At 43.1% G+C, this 20797-nt stretch overlaps 1 protein-coding gene across 8 annotated transcripts in view; it reads right to left on the reverse strand.

Annotated features, from left to right (window-relative positions):
* Window positions 1-20797, reverse strand: part of RAI14 (retinoic acid induced 14) — a 135489-nt gene that overhangs the window by 110827 nt on the left and 3865 nt on the right. For 6 of the 8 annotated variants that reach the window (XR_003522326.1, XM_027606929.1, XM_027606924.1 and 3 more), the window contains exon 2: window positions 1776-1856. Coding sequence is in view for 7 of the 8 variants with exons in the window: in XM_027606929.1 (XP_027462730.1) it covers window positions 1776-1811 (36 nt within the window). In the remaining variant the exon portion in view is untranslated. Of the gene's footprint in view, window positions 1-1775; window positions 1857-3716; window positions 3827-10875; window positions 10895-20797 lie in introns of those variants that run through there. The other 2 variants (XM_027606928.1, XM_027606925.1) reach the window with 2 other exon arrangements.

A 20797-nucleotide genomic window follows, 5' to 3' on the forward strand; every position in this document is an offset into this window, starting at 1 on the left:
CCAAAATTTGATATTTTGATCAAATATCAAAAGACATTTGATACTGTCTGGCCCTGTGATAACAATATCCTTTGCTCCAGGTGCCCAAGCTGCTCCTCTAACATTTCTACTCTTAGCACCAACTTCCGAAAGCACAGTCTTCCTGCTGCCAAATCCCTGCGGCTTTTAAGTGTTATTATTGGGTTTTTTTAAATCACGGAAATAGTTCCATTTTTATTTAAAAACCTAGATTCCAGCAACCCTCCCTCCTGCTGCCAGTTTTTAATTTTTTAAACCAAAAGTTTATGTGTCTGTCATTTCTCCCCTGCCCCTGTTCATGTATCCCGGAACTCTAGACTGATTAAATTTTGCTAAAATAACCTCAGCTTGTATAAATGGAAGCTACCCAAATTCCCTTAGAATGGAAAAGACATTTGTTAACCTGGTCACACGGCGTACAAACGCATATCCGCTCTCCATCCACTTGACTTTTCGTTCTTCACTGAAAGCCACAGGTGATCTGCTGGCTTGGGTCTCATAGGCCAGCAGATGGGGAGGCTGAAGGGGGTTTCTCAGGGGAGCAGCTGGGGCAAGGGGCTAAAGAAGTCAGATGACCAGGGCTCTCAGTGGCCAAAGGCAAACTGGATGCGGCTGGCCAAGTCACTTCACATTTTCTGAGTTCCACTTAACTTACCTTAAGAATGAGACGGTAAAAACTCAACTTTTTGTTAATATCCCTTTCTAGCTCTAACCTCTAAGCGAGACAAAAATTTGCAACCATCCCACAAGCATCTCAACTAGTCTGGGCCTTATCAGGGCAGTACATTACATGTCATGATGCAGCCTCAAAAGATAAGCTTCAGCCAAAAGGAGGTGTGCACCATACGGCATGTTAGCCATAAAAGACGCAGCCTCCATTTATTTTAAAAACGGGGTGTGTCAACCTGTCATATAATTCATGGCAAAACAATAAAATCCAGGTTCACCTTTAATTACCTCATTTTCAAGGAGAGCCAAGCAAGCCCTGGATGAGAGTTGACATATCTGGGCTTCCATCTGATATCCTGCCATGAATTTCTCCCATTCAACAATTCTGCCCAAAGCATCTGGAGTGCAGCTGGTACAAGACTAGAGTCCCAGCAGGGTTTAGGAGGCGACCTTGTGTTCAGGTACCATGTGTATAATCCTGCTATGCTATTTTTCTCCAGTTTCTCCTCTGGCAGACTTTGTTTCATAATCCCGACATCATAACTGGTTCCTCCAATCCAAAATCTTGTATGATGGATAACAAATGAGTAAGAACCCCAGGAATTCAGAGGGAGTCAAGGTGCAGGCAGCAAGAGATACTGTTTTACCACAAAAGCCTTAACAGAGTTTAAAAAAAAAAAAAAAAAGTTTCCTAAAGCCAAAGATGAACCAAGCTAATACGTCATTCCTTAACTACTCTCACGAGACTAGCTTCCTCCAAAAATGACATTCTGAATCAGGTTCGGGGGACTTAAGAAATGCTTAGGTTTTTACCGATGCTTTTCCTTAAGATGTTTGATTTGACTGTTTCTTTCTCTACAAGGCACAGACCCAGGACTAAAGAAGTCATTTTCAAAAGCTATTCACACAAACAGCAAAGAACCTGGAGCATGCCATTCACAAAAGCCACCAGGAGCCGAGGCTCAGAGTGCTTCTGGTTCCTGTAGTTGATTAACCCAGGGCCTTATCACGGTGGGAGGGGAGAGCGGTCCTGCTGCCCCAGGAGAGGGAGAGTGGAGCGGACAGACGGTGAGTCACAGCATACTTACATCGCTCTTCCTGAACTTGGCTTTCAAGCTCTTCATGTTTAGTCCATTCAGCTTTCCAAAGCTCTAGAGATTTTTCAACACCTAAGCAGAGAATGGAAAACAAAAAATTAAATATTTAGGTTTCCAAATAAATGCTACAGATATTTCCTCCTGATGAGATTACAACTTTTTGGCCACGGGCCATTGGGGTTGAGTTAAGAAGGTGTTTGGAATTAGAAGCTAAGAAGTGGTAAAGAACATGTTATTTCCACTCATGATATAGTCCCCAGACTAACCTTCTAACACTCTCATGTTAACCAAAACTTTAAATTTTATCCCAACTTCCCAAATGTTAAAAGTAGAACAATTTCACGGTGCAAAAAGAGAGGATCTGTAGGCTGCACGGATTCCTATAAGTGCTATTCATGTTATAATTATACCATCCGCCTCCTTTTGAAGGGCCACAATAGTAAAGAATGATAAGGAAAACAGTTCATATTCCAGATGCCATTCATTCCCTATTTATTTTTCTCAGCATGGTTTCTTTTTTTTTTTTTTCCTTCCTAAATGCACGCACAGGGCAGTTAGTAAAAAATGCCAGGAACAACAAAAACCTCCCTCTTCAAATACCTCATTCTGCAGGAAGCCACTCTAAACAATGAAAAAAGCTCCCTTCCCCCACCTCCAAGGTCCTTGTGGGACCCAGCAATTCTAAGCTGAAGCTGGCAAAGTCTTAAGAAATCACCTCCCTGGGGTCATCTCTGGTCCCCTGGAGAGTGAGTGTAATTTAAAAAAAAAAAAATACATATGTACTTTTTCTCAGGGAAGATAGTTCCTAGCTCTTACCGGATTCTGCAAGGGGTTGTCACCCTTCAAAAGTTAAGACTGTTGATCCAGGCTAAGTCTCTCATGTTCCAGAGGTGCAATGGAACCTCACTCAAAGAGGTTAGAAAACCTGCCCTCAGTTGACTGCTTTTCCCATTGCCCTACAGGTTCCAAAACTAAAACCAAAAAGCAGAATCCTGTGCTAAAATATAATATAGACTCTCACTTTTCCACCCTTAAAAACTGGAAAATTACAGAGTGTGGAACCTTTGCATTTGGGTCAAAAGGGCAAGAAAATCTAGGTGCAAGTTCCCAGCACACAGTAAGCACTCAATAAATGTCACTTCGAGCCTCACCTGACAAAGTGAGAACAGATGAACTTTAACAGTACGATCCATTTGAACACTAAGGAATAGCACTCCAATGTTTGTCATAGCTGGCCATTAGTTTTCAAAAGCCTTTCAAGGTCATCTCCTGTTCCTCCACCACCTTATTCTGGACTAGACTGATAAAGGCGGAAAAATACAAGCAACCGAATGGCTATCCTCACCCCTCCTCATGCCCTCATCCCTGGCTCCAGAAGTCATCCAGCGACTTTCTGGCTTCTATTCTAACGTTGTTTACTTTCATTTTTGCTGTTGTCATTAAACAGGGCTTGGGATGAATGGCGCAAAAACCCAATCATAAAGCACTTCGATGACATTAATCTAGAGGCCACACCATTACTGCAGCCTCACTGGGGTCCTCTTCAATCTTCCCAGCCTGGGCAGGAGTGACCCGTGTTACCTTGGAAACCACACATGCTATAATTAGACCTTGTTAATTGCCAAGTATTTAACCACAGGCCGGGCTGGTACCTGAACAGTGAAGTGCAAACTCCCGGACAGCTTCTCACCATTGGCTGCTAGCTATTAATCTGAATCAGAAGGACCTGGGGACAGTTTGCTAAATGCAAAACCCTAGCCCATATCCGTTGTTTCCACAGGAAACAGGAGCAGGGCCCCGGCGTCTCCGTGGCTGGATCTTTTGCACACTGAGGCTTGAGAATCTTGAAGTGAGGTAGATAGGGCGGGGAATCCAACTGTCAAAGTCATGCCGGACTATACAAGAGCCCTTTTTCATGTCAAAGCAAATCACCTTTTGATGAATCCAAGTAGAAATGATGATAATCAGATAATCCCAAACTGCCACTGGTTCCCGGTTCTCCGTGAAAATGACAGTCAGCCTTTGAATTCAATTCCTTCCACCTTCGGGTGAAGTGCCAACAACCAAGGAAAGCAGCCCGATCCATGTAACAGGAAAGGGAGAAAAGAGAAGCCAAGGCTTTCAAAGTCCACCAACCATGTAGCCCACCAAGGGGGAACCACCCACAGCATCCCTTCCGTTGTACAACACAACGGCTTCGGCAATGGTGGGTAAGAAGTTTATTTTCGATCATGGGGGTTTTTGTGGGTGTTGTGCTTCTTCTTGTGTGCTTGTCTTTGGTTTTGTCTTTTTTTTTTTAATTATGGCAGTGAGAACATGCAACCTCTTATTTGAAGAAGATTAAGTAGATAAAGCACTTGATTCCAAAAATTCCCAGATATTAGCTGTGAAATGAAGGTCTTCCTGGAATCACGGGTCTGGGTGTGTGATAGCTGGGTGGTCCATGGGTACAGCTCCCAGATGACAGAGACAGGGGTCAAGGGTAAAGAGGTTCTAGAAACCTACAGAGTAGTAATTTTAAGAAACAAGAACTATAGCTGGGCGGTAGTTAAAATTAGTACTAGGTCACCGTTTTCCTGATATTCACAGAAGGATCTAACACCTGGAAGTCATGATGAACGGGGAGCAAGCTGCCCCTGACATGATGCTGGGTTCTGTGTGCTCCAGCATCTTCTCTTCCCCAAGATGACCCACAGGTAAATCAGGGACTTGCCTTCCTTGGGTCTGCTGGAATCTCACAGCTCCAATTCCCAAATCTAAACTTCCAAAGCCCAGATTGGGCTACAGGCTATCTTGAGGACAAGTGACATCAGTAAATCTAGGCTACACTGACAGCAGTCCTTGGACAAGCCACTTAAGACGACTTAGTTCAAAAGAGCTTCAGTGAAGGTGAATTAGCTGTGCACCAGCCTAAACTGGATCATACAGAAAGAGGGGGAAGGGTTACACATATATGGGAAAAGTTGTAAGGACTCCCATTTCAAGAATAAAGCACATCTACCCACTGAGCAGGAATATTAGTTTACTAATATTTGCTTGCTGGATCCAGAAGAAGTCACTGGGGGCGCCTAGGTGGCTCAGTTATGCATCCAACTCTTGATTTCAGGTCAGCTCATGATCTCAGGGTCGTGAGATCAAGCCCCACACTGGGCTCCATGCTCAGCAGGGAGTCTGCTTGAAGATTCTCTTCCTCTGCCCCTCCCCCTGCTCGTGTGCTCTCTCTCTCTCTAAAATAAATAAAATCTTAAAAAAAAAAAAAGACATAAGTCACTGAAACATGGCTTCCGTTGCTGGTCACCAGTCACCATGTGACATCAAGTCAAACAGTGAGGACACAACAGTGCAGAGATGCATGACCTTGTTGCCATCTCACTGAAAGGCCATGTCTAAAAAACAAGGTTATTAATCCATTTTCCCTTTAAAAATAAAGTAACTCTCAATCAAAGCTAAGAAGGAGCTAGCTACCTCTATCTGCTATAATTCTAGCCTGAATTAAAAAACCTTGATATTAGCCTGTATAGCTTTATTATGAATATTAGACTTCTTTGCATATTAAAAATAACATAACAAATATGGGGTTTCCTCTGGGGAGAGGAAATCTTCTAAATCTATCATCATGATGGCTCCACAACCTGAACATATCAAAACTATTCAACCGTACACTTCAAGTGGGTAAAATGAAAAGAATGAGTTATATTACAACAAAGCACTGTGTGTACGTACACACACACACACACACACGATCTCCACTACCTACTCTAATCCTTCAAGTTAGGAAAATTCCAGGTTAGAAATCTCTGGACCAAACCGAAAAAAAACTTCAAAAGAACAAAGGTTAGCAAGCAATGCCCTTAACACTAAAATGTGGTTGCTCCTAGATTTTCTTTAGCTATTTCCCTACCACAACCCACCCAACTGAAGTGGTTAGAAAAAAGTTCCTCTATCTACAAGTTACGCGCACTCCCACCCACTCCCACCCCCACGTAGGACCCAAAGATGATTTCATGAGGCAATGTCGCCAATTCTGTCAGCCTAGGAGAGTCCTCTCGGAGCAGACAGGTATTCTGATTCTGTAATCAGAAGTGGGGCTCGGAAATGTTTTTTGTTGTTTTTTTTTTTTTTTTTTAAACTCCTCGGGTAATTTGGATGCTCAACTCGATTGGGGAAAAACTGTTCTAGACTCAGTGATATTAGACCTATAATTGACGCTTTCACTAGAGACACTGTACAAGTAGGTAGGATAGATCATTATCTTCAAGCATCGGATGAGCTTGCGTCTTTCACAACACTGGGGTAGGCAGCACGGGGCGGGTGGTAAGGGAAGGGGGTAAGGGAGGCCTCCACACTGGAAATTCTAGGAGAGCAACTAGCTGGCTCCCCATGGCCACTAGGAGCAATATTAACTCACTAAGGCAAATGGCAGCTGTACACACGTGTCCATTTTCCTGCATCACAAGAACACATTCGCCTTCTAGGACACCAGACCACAGGATGCAAGAGCAGTGGTTTGCAATCAGTCCCTCTGAATCACTGCAACAATGAGAGGAGCAGAATAAAAAACAGTGTCCTCTGCCTAATCAATCCTTCCATCATGGAACGTGGAACGCTTCTATACCAACACTGCAACACTAAGCCTCCAAGACAGGCTTCAGGGTTTGGTTTGGTTTTTTGAGAAAAATCAGACTTAAAATCCAAAGCACTGAATAAGACCTTGAACAAATGTAAGGAACTAAAATTAAAATACTTCTCTCCTCGCCGGCACCTACCTCTTCTCCCTCAAGTACTCATTTCCTCAGACAATAATCTCTCTGCAACAAAGATGGAATTTTAACCAAAAGCTGTTATAAACACTCAATTCTCTCAATCTGGCAAAACAAATACATTCTGTAACAGGTCTCTCCAGGTCAACTTTCCCAGTAAGTTGACCCTGACGACACAGCACCTCATGCCACCCAAACTGCTCCCCGGGTCAGAAGCTGCTTGAAGTCCCTGCCTTTGCCTACGACTATGTCATGGCTTCTGGAATAAAGAATATCAAATGGGAACCAGATGCCAATAAGTACTGTTCCCCCCCTCACCTGATTTCATCCACAGCAGATATGTGCTTATCTCGGTAAAACAGAATTGTAGACACACATTTAGGTTAGGAGAACTCTCAGCAGACACTGAGGAGGATTCACAACTGACCAAGGGTATGACATCTAATAATTAGGTGTCAAACACTGCAGGAATTCAAAGAGTGGAAGTCTTTGAGGGCTGGGAAAAAAATCAGAGAAGTCTTCAAACAGGGAAGTCTTCATAACTTGGCCTTAAAGGAAAATTAGGATTTGGGCAAGCTGATGAGGAAAGGGCATCTCGTCTAAGCTTTCCCACAGGTGGGGCATGTCTATCTTAGATTTGCAAAGGTCAGATACTGGTCCAATCTCTTTAAGCAGTCCTATAAGCTTCTCTCAGGGGGTTGAGTAGATATAGTGGAAACCATTGTATGGTTCCTTCCAAAGAAAGATCTTCCCCCAATCTCCACACACTCGGACCCTTTTACAACCTGGACATGAGTGAGGGTTCAAAAGTCCCATTAACAGTTTTCAGCAAATTTGAAAATACGCATCTCAGGCTGCTTACTTTGGGATGGAGCATTTTCAGGGTAGGATTTTCATTTTGCTTATACACCGTCAGCATACAATCAATAAATGATTCATGAATGAATGTGTAGAACAAAGATATGGGTTAGGCGTCTGAATAGCCATTAGACCTCACCTTTAACCTCAGCAAAGCCCTCACTGGTCCCAAATGCACTGGGTTAGCTGCACTGGGATCTGAGTGAAGGCAATATGATTAGATTTCACTACGTACACACGAAAAATACTAAGTTAAAAAAAAGAAAAGAAAAGAAAAAGCAACCTCATTTGGTCAGTGGAATCTTATCAGGTTGCCCCTTTTTAAACCACCCTGCCTGCCTTCTCTGGGCTATATTCCTCACGCAGCCCCTCCCCAGCCACTCGCTGAGCTTAGCCCAAAGAACCACCCATTTTGAATAATGGAATGTGACAGTCAGCAGAAAACAAGGACCAACAGATAGAACCCCGGGGGCAAGTTCTCAGGATACAGATTTTACCAGTCTGATAAGAGAGCACTAAGGGGCAGGCCAAGGATTCTCTCAAATCAACATGGCCGTCGTGTGACTTAGGAGATTCTACCACTTCCAGTCAAAGAGCCGCTCAATAAGGAAAAAGTCCATCCTCAATCTGTCCGGCCCTTCAACTCGAACCTCGGCAAGACTCTCCATAGCCAACACTCAAAGTTCACTGTGGCTGAACAAGTGAATGGTGAATGAATGAATGGGCTCTAAGTGCTAAATTGGAAACACAAAGATATAAAAGATATTTTGTTCCAAAGTAAGCAGCCAGTACCAGATGCAGATTTTCAAAGGATTTAGCTCAAAACTGGTAACAGAAAGGGTCAGAGTGTGTGGAGCTTGGGGAGGATCTCCCCCCCACCACGCCCACTCCACCCCTGGTTTTACACAAGGCCTGACAGCAAGATGCCAGGAGAAAGTGAGGAGAGAGGGATCTTCTCTTCGAAAACATATTTGAACTTTTTCTTATTTGATAAACTGGGCATTCTAAGCTTTAAATTAAGAGTACTGAGCAGGGGTGAAGGGTGGGTGACAGGGACGAGGGGGATCAAGACGTCAAACTGGGCTCAAACTTCCAGTTACAGAAGCAGCAGTGGGGATGGAAGGTACAGCATGGTGGCTCTAGTTAATAACACCGTACCGTGTATTTGCAAGTCGCTAAGAAAGTAGATCTTAAAAGTTCTCATCACAAGGAAAAATATCTTGTAACCATGCATGGTGACGGATGCCAACTAGACTTAGAGTGGGGACCATTTTGCAATGTATACCATCATTACACCACACACCTGAAACTAATATTATGATGTATGTCAATTATCCCTCAATAAAAAAAAGGGGGGTATTTAACAGTTGAAATTACAGAATTTTTTTAATTGAAGTCCTAGATTTCATCCAGAGGCAAGGGACATATTAACTTTAATGAATAAAATTTAGAGTGGGATATTAAAGAAAGCTGCTTTATGATTGCATCTTATTTATTCATTAATAAGATTACATCTTATTTATATTTATTCAGCAAACCAGATACATATCAATAAATAAATGAATGCATAAACAAGCAAATTCTACCAGGCATTAATTATGGGCTGGGTGCTTTTATATAGGTCATCTTTTTTATGAACTAAGGTGCAGGCTTGTTAAAAGATTACCCAGATGATAAGAAAAGGAAAAGTTTAGGGGGAAAAAAGGCAGAAGCAATAGTTTCATTTTGGCACTGAATCCTTTCTAGAATACTCTAATATCTCACTTTTTCCCCATGAAAATAAATGACCACATTCTTTTTAACTGTAAATGTCAGATATTGTATCATAATAATCATGTGGTAAAATGCTCTTGAGAGCATTAATCTCTGTCAATATAGTCACAACTTGCCTTTATCCAGAGGATGACATTTCTCTTGAGACACAAATACATCACTCTTATTAAAGGTAAAACCTGCCATCAACCAGAACCGATCTAGGTGCATTGATCAGTCAGGGCCAGCAGCACTGATGCACAATTGGCCAGGGCTCTGGCAACATGACTATCTGGTCTGTCAAATCTCCTACTCACGTGCTCCAGTAAGTCTACCCAAGAAAAGTCCCAAAGTTACCTCATATGCCCTAAATCCATCCAATTTAAAAAACACCAGCTTAATCAAGACAAACTACTTCTGGAATACAAAAATCATTCGAGGACAAAGAAACTCCATGGGATTATCCCTCATGTTGAGATTATTTTTAGATCTTTAACATGGCCTTCCTTTTCAACATTCCTAAATCTTTGATGTTAATGTCAACAGCACCATCTAAACGTACCACTGTGTTCATCTTTCCAGAGAAAAAGCTGCCCTGCACTTAGCTAATAATCAACCCCAAGTGGTAAGGCACATATGCTATGTACCTTGGCTTCCTCCTCCCAGTCCATTCCTTGGGCTTCACCCATCTCAAAACCCAAAAGAACCGATCAAGTTTAAAAATACAGGTCCAATCCTCAAACAGGACTGGCGAAAATATAAAACGTGGAAAGCAAAAAAAGTCACTGTGGAAAGCAGTTTGGCAGTTTTTCAATTTTTTAAGATTTTATTTATTTATTTGAGGGAGAGCGAGCACATGAGAGGGGGGAGGGTCAGAGGGAGAAGCAGACTCCCCGCTGGGCAGGGAGCCCGATGCGGGACTCGATCCTGGGACGCCAGGATCATGAAATGAGCCGAAGGCAGTCGCTTAACCAATTGAGCCACCCAGGCGCTCCAGTTTGGCAGTTTCTTACGAAGTTAAATATAAACTCACCACACAACCCGGCAATTCCACTCCCACTTGATCTCGCCAAGAGAAATGAAAACCTATGTCCAAAGAGTTGTACACAAATGTTGGTAACAGCAGTATTCGTACTTGTGAAAAAGGGGGAGCTCCTGAAATAGCTATCAGCTAGGTAAACAAAACGTGGCCTTCCAACATGATGGAATACTATCCAGTACTAAAAAGGAACAAAATACCAGTACACGTTGCAACACGGATGAAACTCAAAACCGCTGTGCTAAGTGAAGGTCAGACATAAAAGATCACATGTTGTAAGATTCCATTTGTAGATGTGTCTAAAAAGGGCAACTTTATAGACAAAGGAGATTAGTAATTGTCTAGGTCTGGAAGTGGTAACAGACACCACAGAAGGACATGAGGGATCTCTTTGGGGGGAGGAAAGTGGTTTTAAACTGGATTGTGGTAATGACTGTACAACTATACATTTCCAAAAAGTATTAAACTGTGGACCAAAATTGGTCAATTTTATGAAATATACTCACGCCTCAACAAAGCGGTCTTTTAAGATGTCAAATACGAAAAGAGAAAAGGAAGGCCATCTGTAAACTTAAACAGTGAAAAATGTCCTTAGAGGAATCGAGAGGGTAGGTTCCACTTACGGTTATATTTAATTAGTGTTTTTACTCTAGAAAGACTTGCTTGTCAAACAGTGGCTTACCGCCTATTTCACTGGTTCTTTGACTTGGTTTCAAAATGGGGATGACTCGGACTCTCCACATTCCGGAATGTTGAAAATGTCATTGTAGTGATCACAATGGCTCTGTCTGGCCTGAATTTCTATACCCATGGTTTGTCAGCTTTTTCTGCCCATGGGTCCCGTTCCCGTGCTTTCATAAAAAACACCTTTTGTACAAATTAGCATGTTTCTCATCTCCGGTCCAACAGAGAGGGACGCCTGCTCACTTAAAGGCAGGGCTCTTCATTTCCTTCGACATAATGGCGTTACCTTGCACGCTGCACTGGACCTACAATCCTCAGCGCCCAGCCTTCTTCTGATAACTGCGCCCCACTTCCTTTAGAAACACCGACCCTCCAACGAGACCATATTCCGGCCATAGCTGTTTCCGGAGGGATGGGAATGTGTCTTCTTCAGCAAGGCTAGTGGGACACTCCCCCTGGGATTTTCAGGAGGGAAGATGAAGGGGAAAGGGGAGGGAGAGGAGGAAGGAAAGACCTTCCTCTGTGGTGGAGAAACTGGGAAACCTGAGCCTGGCGGCCACCCCAACCCTGTGCAGAGAACTGGCTGGAGAAAAGGAACCAAGGAGGCCCCTGATTCCAGGGATCCGTGAGGTCTCGCAGGGGCCACCCCCTTTTGGCACAGGATCTGGGGTCCCATGAACAAGACCCTCCCCTTCTAGCCCAAGCTGGGTGTCTGTCACTTGCCATCTAAGACTACACAAATCCTTCTCACCTCCTGGATCTTGCTCAGGCTGTCATCCCAGATGCCCTTTTAGGCCTAGAACTTCAACAGCCCCGTGGGGACCTGCACTTCTGTCTGATCAGCTCATTTCTGAAGTCAGGAACTAAATTCTCTTCAGGGACCTACAGAAGCGAAATACACTCTTTGGAGTCTAATTGGGCTGAACATAACAGATGACCTACAATGTCCCCCCTAGAACCCCTCTGTAAGGAAGAGCACTTTTCTTCAGGTAGAGGAAGAGCACTTTTATCATTCATTTGGTAATCAGCTGCTCTATGGTCTGTTCTGCCTCAGGCACCAGGCCCTGGCCCACCCCCACCCCACGCACTCCCTCCACTCTTCACCTCTACCATTGCAGTCCCCCCCAGAAGACCTCTGTAACCAGCCCAGTGTGGGCCTTCTGGGCTATTTCCATTCTGAGAGCATGCACTGCTCTTTGACTCTCCTACAGGAACCAGCCAACAATGAAAAGAATCACCATGACCTGCGAATGCGTAGCATTCAACTATTTTAAACCCCTCATGAAATAAAAAGCCACTGTAACAGCGAAGTCCAAGAGGGACCCCACCCTGTCAACGAGTGGACCTTCCGTACCTCCTCTGCTCCCCAGGTGACTCAGTTCCACAGAACTGAGGGGGAACTAGGGAGGGAGACAAGGAAGCTGCTCACCAAGCTGAGGCTAAGGATGAAGAAAACCCTCAGGAAAGGGGTAACAAGGGGAGAGGAGCAGAAAATGGGGAAGCTGCCCTGGGGTAAGGGGTGCAGGGCTAGGGCTCAGCTGGACCAGGAGGCCTCAAGGCCCAAGGATAATCCTCCAGGCAGTTAATCCTTGAATACTGAAGATATGACATGCAAACATGCTGTCACTCACCCTAATTTATTCTAAACAAGACAGCTGCAAGCAAAGTCGAACACAGTATCTTGACCAAGGCGCCCTCCCCGAGGGGCTGTGCCAGCCTGGAGCTGCCACGCTAGCCTCTGACAGGGCACATGGAAAAGCCTTTCCAATCTTTTTTCATCAGCAGCCCCAGCCTGCTCCAGGCCTGTGCCATAGGGGGGCCCTAGCACCACCTGCCTAGTGAAGACAAACTCCTATTAACTGAATGCGATACCCTGGACCTTTTATCTTTCAATTTCCAACCACTTTCTGTGTTTAGGGATAAGAAGCAAACAGCATTAGCATGAAAGATGGGACTGCTTCCATTAACAGTATCAAAGATTAAACATGTTCCCCCCATGCCCCTCACATCCACAAACCCACATACCTTGTACATGATGCTAGGAAGGTTTACAGAGTGAAAATATCATGACTATGCAAGAACTTGCAATTTAAGGAGAAAAATAAGAAACCTATACTGTCTTTTTTGCTCATATGCTTTGAATAGCAACTATTGGTCAAGTACACAGGGGATGTGGAAATGTGGCTCATACATAATCCCGCCTACAAGAGGGGGGAAAAAATAAAGGTCTATGTAGATCAACGCACTTGCACAAAAGCAGAGAGATACACAGCTTTGTCAACCCAAAACACAAATGTCCACTAATATCACGTGTAATCAGTTTTTGATAAAGATATTCTATTTCTCTAAAGAAATGTTAAAAGCTAACTGGGTAAAGACACAGGGAAGCTTCAATGTGTTTCCCGAGGGCATTCCCAGTGTCAGGTGGTGCGAGGGTCACAGGATCCACAAAATGACATATTGTTTAGACCAGTACCCTCCAATACACATGGCTGCTGAGCATCTGAAATGTGACTAGTGCAAACTGGTGTGAGCTCTAAGGGGGGAACACACAACAGATTTCAAAGACTGACTCTGAAAAAAGAATGTCAACTATATCATTAAGAAGTTTCACACTGAATACATGTTGCTAATATTCCGGATACACTAGGTAAAATTAAATCTTTCATTACAACTAATTTCATTTTGTTTCTTTTGCTATAAGAAAACCGAGGATAACCTCTGTGGCTTGCTCATATTTCTATTAGGCAATGAGGATTTAGGTTTTCCCTTCAAAGACTGTGAGGCCAGCATGCATTTATCAATAACAGCACGTTGGTGTTACTACGAACAAGGCAGGCAGAAAATGAGTATGTTACCATGTCATATTTAATGTTCACTTAATATCATAAAACCCCACAACTCAGATCTAGTAAATACTCTAAGTTCATAATAAAGTTGTGATTTAAAAAGATTCACTCTGCCACATGCAGAAGAAGGAAAGATGAGCCAACAATTTCATGTCACTCAAGACTAACGGACTTCTAGGCAAACTCGACTGGTACTCTGCTCCACACGGTTCAGAAAAAAGGTCTAGGTTTTTCTCTAGCGACAGCTGGATGACTTTCCAGAGCATTCACCAAGGGGATTTAGCTCACTCATCACTTCATTCTGAGGGCCACCGTCTTCATTGGAACCGCAATTTTATTGCTCTGTGCCTGGATGAGGACTGACACCAGACAAGTTGTCTGGAGACTGAGAAACTTGTTAATGCAATTGGGAATAAGACTGGCCACTACAAAAGGAAACATATCTTCACCTTGTCCACATTACCTGGTGATGTAATAATAGAAGAACTAGATGAAGGAGTGAGGATACAGGGAAACATCGTAAATGAAACAGAAGATGCCAGGCAGATGTGTTGCTGTGATGGACCAGGCCAATCCCTCTTTCTTGCTATGGGTTAGAAGGGCAGTTATAATCACAGTGGCCAGTCTCTCAGCACTTCTTTAAAGGCAGGCTGATAAGGAACGTGGTAACATCAGCAAGCACAGTAACAGCCACAGGAACTCTTATTTACTAAATGAGGACTTTACAAAAATTTCTTTTACTTCGCAATTTTTTTTTTTTTTTTTTTTTTTACCATTTCATTATAAATGGGTCTTTTCTCATTTAATGCTTCTACCGCTTCGGAATTAGACGCTATGGTCATTACTGCCAGTTTCCAGATCAGGAAACTGCAGCCCAGAAAGTTTATTTGGCTAAAATGGGCACAATTGATAAATGGAGGCTGGATTTCAATTCTGCTTCCAAGCCCAAAACAGGACACTGGGCTGCATATTAAATGCAATACTTGTAATAATAACAAATTAAAAAAAAAAAAAGTCTGGCCAACAGACCACCTTTTTACTACTTAAAAAAAATGTAGTTGCTTTTAAAGATGGGGCAGTTCTCGGATCTGCTGCTGGCACACATAAAGCTCCTTCTAAGTCTGAATGGACCGCCTTGAAAAAGGCATTCTTCTGGCTGTTCTCCCTCACTCACACACCCCTGCCTCATTCCAGGGGAGGGTACCATTTTTACTTTTTTGTCCTTTTCATTTGCAGAGCCTACGCATGCCAAGTACCTTTAAGGAACTCACCAGTCAAAAAAAAAAAAAAAAAAAATGCTTTTCCACACAGCTTTGCTAAAGTTACCAAGTCAGTAACAGGGAAAAATGTAAAAATGATTACAGACCAGCGAAGTAGCTATTATTATACTCAGCTGAGCTGGTGAACTACAGATTTGGGTGGAGGTTTCCCTGTTTTGGCAATGATCTGGAAAAGCAGAGCTTCTAGATACGTAGATGCTTCCCTAGGATTAGGTCATTTCTGCTCCTTAAGAAATTGTTCTAGTAATCCTGTATAACAACTCTTGCCAAGCTATAAAAAATGAAATATTGCACCAATATTATAATAGAAGTGGAATCCTAAAACCCATCAGCCAGCCAGACAGGAAGAAGGCAGGCAGCACAGGTGCTATTTGTCCTGAGAGCCACGAGCCAGGAGCACCCGGGCGGCCAGCAGGCTGCCATCTAAGCCTGAAGCAGATATCGCCAGGATAGGCTGAGCCGCTCACTCTCTTTCCCTGTGCCACCTTGGATATAAACACCCACTTGCCATGTAATGAGAATCAAATGCGCTTTGTTCCAAGGGGTATGCACTTAAAATAATCAGGGGTTGTTTAAAGAAGAGGAAGCAAGCTTGTCGCCAAACAAGACACAAACAGTAACACAGCTGTCAACAGATTGGCCAGGACTCAGGCAGGGGATAGGAGTCATTTTAAGGCGATCTCTCTTTCTGGCTTCCGTAGGCTCTGGAGGAAAAGGACAGAAAAAGTAAACAAACGGCACACCAAACGTGGCATAAAGTGGCACAGCACAGAAAGAATCTAAGTAGGGAGGATGTGGCCAAGATTGCTGAATGGAGGTATGTACGATGTTAGTAGCAGAAATGAGTTTTTCCTTTAAAAGATCTCCTAGGAAATCCTGAATGGTATACAGAGATTGGTTATAGTTGCTCTGCCTATATTTGAAATACTTTCTTTCCAATTTAAAAAAAGCTCACAGGAAAGAAATGTGAAACTTTTTAATCAGGAGAGAGAAAGGATATATCTTCTCGCCCCTGCCCAGAATCTAAGTTTACAAAAACAAATATCCAAGAAGGATCTGAGAGCATTCGAAGCAACTTGCTCCCATGATGAATGTGGACTGGGTAGGCCTGAAATAAGATTTGATTGGAGAGAATGGTAGGCTCCTCGCCACCACCCAGCCCTGTGTGAGGTCCTTTTGACAAGGCTCATGCAGGACCTCAGGGCTCCAGCATGTGTATGCGGCTGGGCCCCAGCTTGTATTTTAATTTTGGTTGTCTTTTTAGGAGGAAAAGGGGGGGGGGGCAAGCCATTGTCCATGAGCCTTTGGCTCACAAGTGCCCACATCCTCTGGGTGGCTGAGACCTCTCCAAGCAGTCAAATGTCTACAGGTCGTGATCATCCATGGCAAGTTAGTGCTCTTTCATTTTTGAAAAATGATCACCAACATGTCAACTTTCATAGGAGGAGATGGTCAAATTACATGAGCAGTCTCGTCCAATTAAGAGACTCAGCACAGACATTAACTCACTGACAAAGCTTGACAAATATTTGTTCATGTGATTCTTGCTCAGCAATATGCTAAGGGACAGGGTTCTGGTCCCTTCTGACCTTCATGTCCCTGCTCAATGCCCTTCTGCCTGATCTGGGATTCCCCACTGGTCTCCAACCCAGCTTGTCCAAGTCTATACCAGTCTTCTTCGTGGACATCAAGCAGAATTAGCTACATATAGGACTCCCAAGGTCACGGTCTACATCGAAGAAAGACAGAAAAGGGCATTTAGAAGCCCTGTGCTATGAGCAGCCAGAATGTAGGTTTATCCAGCTCTGCCTCCTACTGGGTTACTTTCTAAGGGGTCATTTCACTTCCCCAGGCCTCAAACCAGCTGTATAAGGAGTTCCCCCACCACTAACAGTCCGCCTCATACTGTAGTGGAATGCAAATGTGTTAACCTGGTTAAAACTATAAGCTCCACGAAGGCAAGGATCACCATTCACTTTTGGATCCTCTAATGCTGTTTCCATCAACAGGGATTGCTCACAGGAAATGTGACGATGAGTAAGACCGGCCTGGACCTCCGGAAGCGGACAACTCAGGAGCACAGTGCAGAGCAGAGGAAGTGCTCGATTCAGTTAAACGGGCTTGGAGCGCTTGCGTCACTTGCCGTGTTACAGGCAGGTACATATCCCTTCGGGCCCAATTTTTGACTGAAGAGATTGAGGAGGTCACCTTAGGTGAAATGTGACAGAAGGAGCTCCCTGTGCATGGCTAACAATGGCAGTACCTCCTTCCAGGGTCTGCTACCTCCCACAGGAGAATTTTCTCTGGAAGAGCAGGCTTCCAGCTGAGGGTCAACTCCCCAACTAGGAAACGTGGCCCTGTCTTCCTCAGGTTTCCCAGAGGCAGCCCCATCAAGCTGGGAGGCCAAGGTAAGCAGAACAGAGCGTGTTGGAAACATCTCCTCTACTGGACGGACCAAAGATTTATTCCGTGAGCTTAAGAGTATTGTTACATGCCCAGGGACATCTCCATTCCCTCCTACAACAGCCAAGGAAAGCAGAAGGAAAGCAGAAGACAGTGGAGGCCCAAAGCTAGACCAAGAAATAGCTTGTCCCTGGGGGTGAGAAACTCAAGACCCATCCTTTGAATTCATCAGGTCTCTGTGAAATAGTCATACTACCCATCCACTCGTGACTTCTCAACAGCATTCTATTGCATCCAGTAGAAACAGTGCCTAAAAATGGTCATTGGTATGTCAACTGGTTGGCATAGCAACCAGTGACTGGTTTTCCAATTGAGGATATAATTCTTTTAACCCACGTAGAACAGGTTATCAGATCTGGGGATAGTGGCACATGATAGAAAACAGACCCCTTGTAATTGTACTGCTGATCCTTACGAGGTGGCTATTAAAGGTAAACAGCATAAATCCGATACAATTTTCTAGGTCCTTTCAATAGATCTTGGGCTTTTAACCTGGGGAGTCCAAAGAGGTTCATAAATGGGTTTAACACAGGGAGTTCTATGCTCTTGAAACTGACAAAGATGATGAATGTATAGCATCCCTGTATATGAACAAATTTCTCCCTAGGAAAAACGGTCCAAAACCTGTATCAGATTTCCAAGTGTCCACCTTTGATTCAAAAACATTTAGAAATCACTGCTAAATGGCCTTCCCTGGTTTGCAAAATGGACTCCTCTTGGAGGAAAACACTTTAGTCTGTGCTGCCCTAGAGCGAAAGGAAGCTGCTCAATCTTGTATTCCTCACCAGTGAGCTCTGCCAGAGTTTCTTTTTCTGGCTGGGTTTCTACTGCTGCAGCCAGCAAAAAGAACTGGACAGATGTAGTGAACAGAGTCTAGTAGATATTGCTGTGGCTGGTTTTTTGTCATTTAGCACTTTAAAAAAAAATAAAACATTCTGGATTACACTGAATTCATCTAGAAACCATAAAAGAAAAAAGAGAAGCCTGATTTTGTTCCTTGCCAATCACAATACCTAATAGGGATAAGAAAAGTTGAGCCGCAATATAAAAAAGTAAATGATTGTGAGGGAAACTGATACAGTAGAGGATGAATTGCTTATGTTAGGTTACTTGGTAATAAACTTTGGTGTTCACTAAATGACAATTTAAGGAAAAAAAGAAAAAGTATGTTTTCTCCCACTGTACAAGTAAACTTCTTGGACTACAAGCAACTTTTCTCACCATCAGATTCTGACCATTAGAAGGAGAGATGAACAAATCATGAGGAACGCCGAAGGCTTCCCCTTGCCCAGGGATGACCAATGGTCATGGTATTTATATAGCAAGACACTGCATACCCAATGAACAGCATTTACTACAGAAGAAACTTAACTAGATAGCAGGTCCGGTTAGACCAGGTGACCCACCACACATAACCTGCTGGAGAAGCAGTCAAAACACAATGTGCAGACTTATCCGAAGGGTGGACATGTTTCTCAAATACAGGGGAAAGAACCAAGGCTTAGAGATGTGAAATGTCTTTACCTGGGGAAAGAGGAGACCTACATCTTCTGAACTTCAACCTGCATTTTGCTGCTAACTACCTCCACTCCTCTCCTCTGCCTTTGGAGCATTAAATTCTAGACTAGGACAGCTAAATATCTGAAGACCTCCCTGGGAGGCTTTATGACCCATGTGTGTAATTCAATAAACATTAATCACCTCCTGCGGGACAGATACTCTACTGGACACATGGAATACAAAATTGAAGAATGAGGCAGACTTCCTTCATTCAAATAGAAAAATTTGTTTTGAAACACATAGTTAAGTCTGTAAAGTTACTTATTAAAATACTGACTAAAGGGTGGACTAAAGGGTGGACTCGGTTTCCGCTCAGATTCTGATTTCAAGGGCTTGAGATCCAGCCCCCACCCGGGCCCTGCCTTTGGTGTGGAGCCTGCTCGGGTTTCTCTCTCCCTCTGCCCCTGTGCACTCATACAGGCATGCTCTCTCTCATATAAATCTTAAAAACAAAACAAAACAAAACAAAACAACTAAATTTACTCATACCCATCAATGAGTCTGATGTCGAAGACTAGTTTTTTGTTCACTATAGATGGCTGGAGTTGAGAAATTGACTGTTGATTAACAATCCTCTTTCATTAAACCACCTGCGCTTTTCAGCTCAAGGGTAGTGATAAACCAAAAAGAAGAAATTTCTAAATCATGTAGCATCTTGATAATAAATAATTGTATGCTTACAGTTTTCAACTTGAAGTTTAACCCTCTCTGGGTCCATAATAAGCTGATTTCTTTCAATATAATTTTATTACAAAGGATGCAATGGTTGTACTTTTGTACACTAGTGATTTTTTTTAAGGGATACCATCAGTATCATATACGCATATAGTTACTAGGGAAAAGAAACCTAGACTCCTTTTCCCTATCACCCACTTAAAATATACTCAAGAGGCCTTTGAAATATTTAGGTTTGTTTTGTCAACTCCTGTATTCATCACGCAAAGTAGAGAAAATTCAGTTGGCTTCTAGCAAAATAACACATGACACTAGAACAGCAAATGTTTTTAGTAAGATTAGTTAAGGATTTTATGATGTGACCATTTTTAAAGTATTTCTAGGGACCCTACTATATACTGGTTGCTTCTGGATCTTCAGATTAAGGTCATCTTCCCACCCCACCCCCAAAAAAGCCTCACCATGGTGAGCATACCCTCTGCAAACAATTCAGAGAAATACACTTTCTAGTCTTAGAAATTCAGTGTGGTTGGCATTACTTGAGACCACTGCAGTGCTGTCTGTGCAGATGCTGTGTGGAATGGAGACACAGTCTTCCACATTTAAAATGTTGGAAAGCTAAGTTATCGAGAAAAGGAAAGATGGGTGTGCTTCTAGGCATCGTGCTATTTATGGTATCTTCTGAATTCAGGTTGAGGCAAGTGTTGGCAGAAAAAAAGACAAGTACTTTGTAGGATAGAGAGTAATTTCTTTATAAGATGTTATGTTTCTTATCCTGATGGAACCTGTAAATACGACCTCTTGGGGGACTCAGTTACAGGTGTGGAACCACCAGCCCCATCGAGGATATCCAAAATATACTAAAAGAAATTCTAAGTAGAAAGACACACAAAGAGCACTATATTTGTTCATTCATACATTTGAGTACCTCCTTTTGTCAACACTGTTCTAGGCACTAAGAATTCAGCAGTGAACAAGAGACAAAATTCCTGTCTTCGCTGAGCTTCTATTCTACTAAGGAGACTATTATCAAAATATATGGTGAGCTAGAAGGTGTTAAGTGCCATGGAGAAAAAAACAGAAGGGGGCAGGG

This window comes from Zalophus californianus, chromosome 5 (assembly GCF_009762305.2).
Source record: "Zalophus californianus isolate mZalCal1 chromosome 5, mZalCal1.pri.v2, whole genome shotgun sequence".
Lineage (NCBI taxonomy): Eukaryota > Metazoa > Chordata > Mammalia > Carnivora > Otariidae > Zalophus > Zalophus californianus.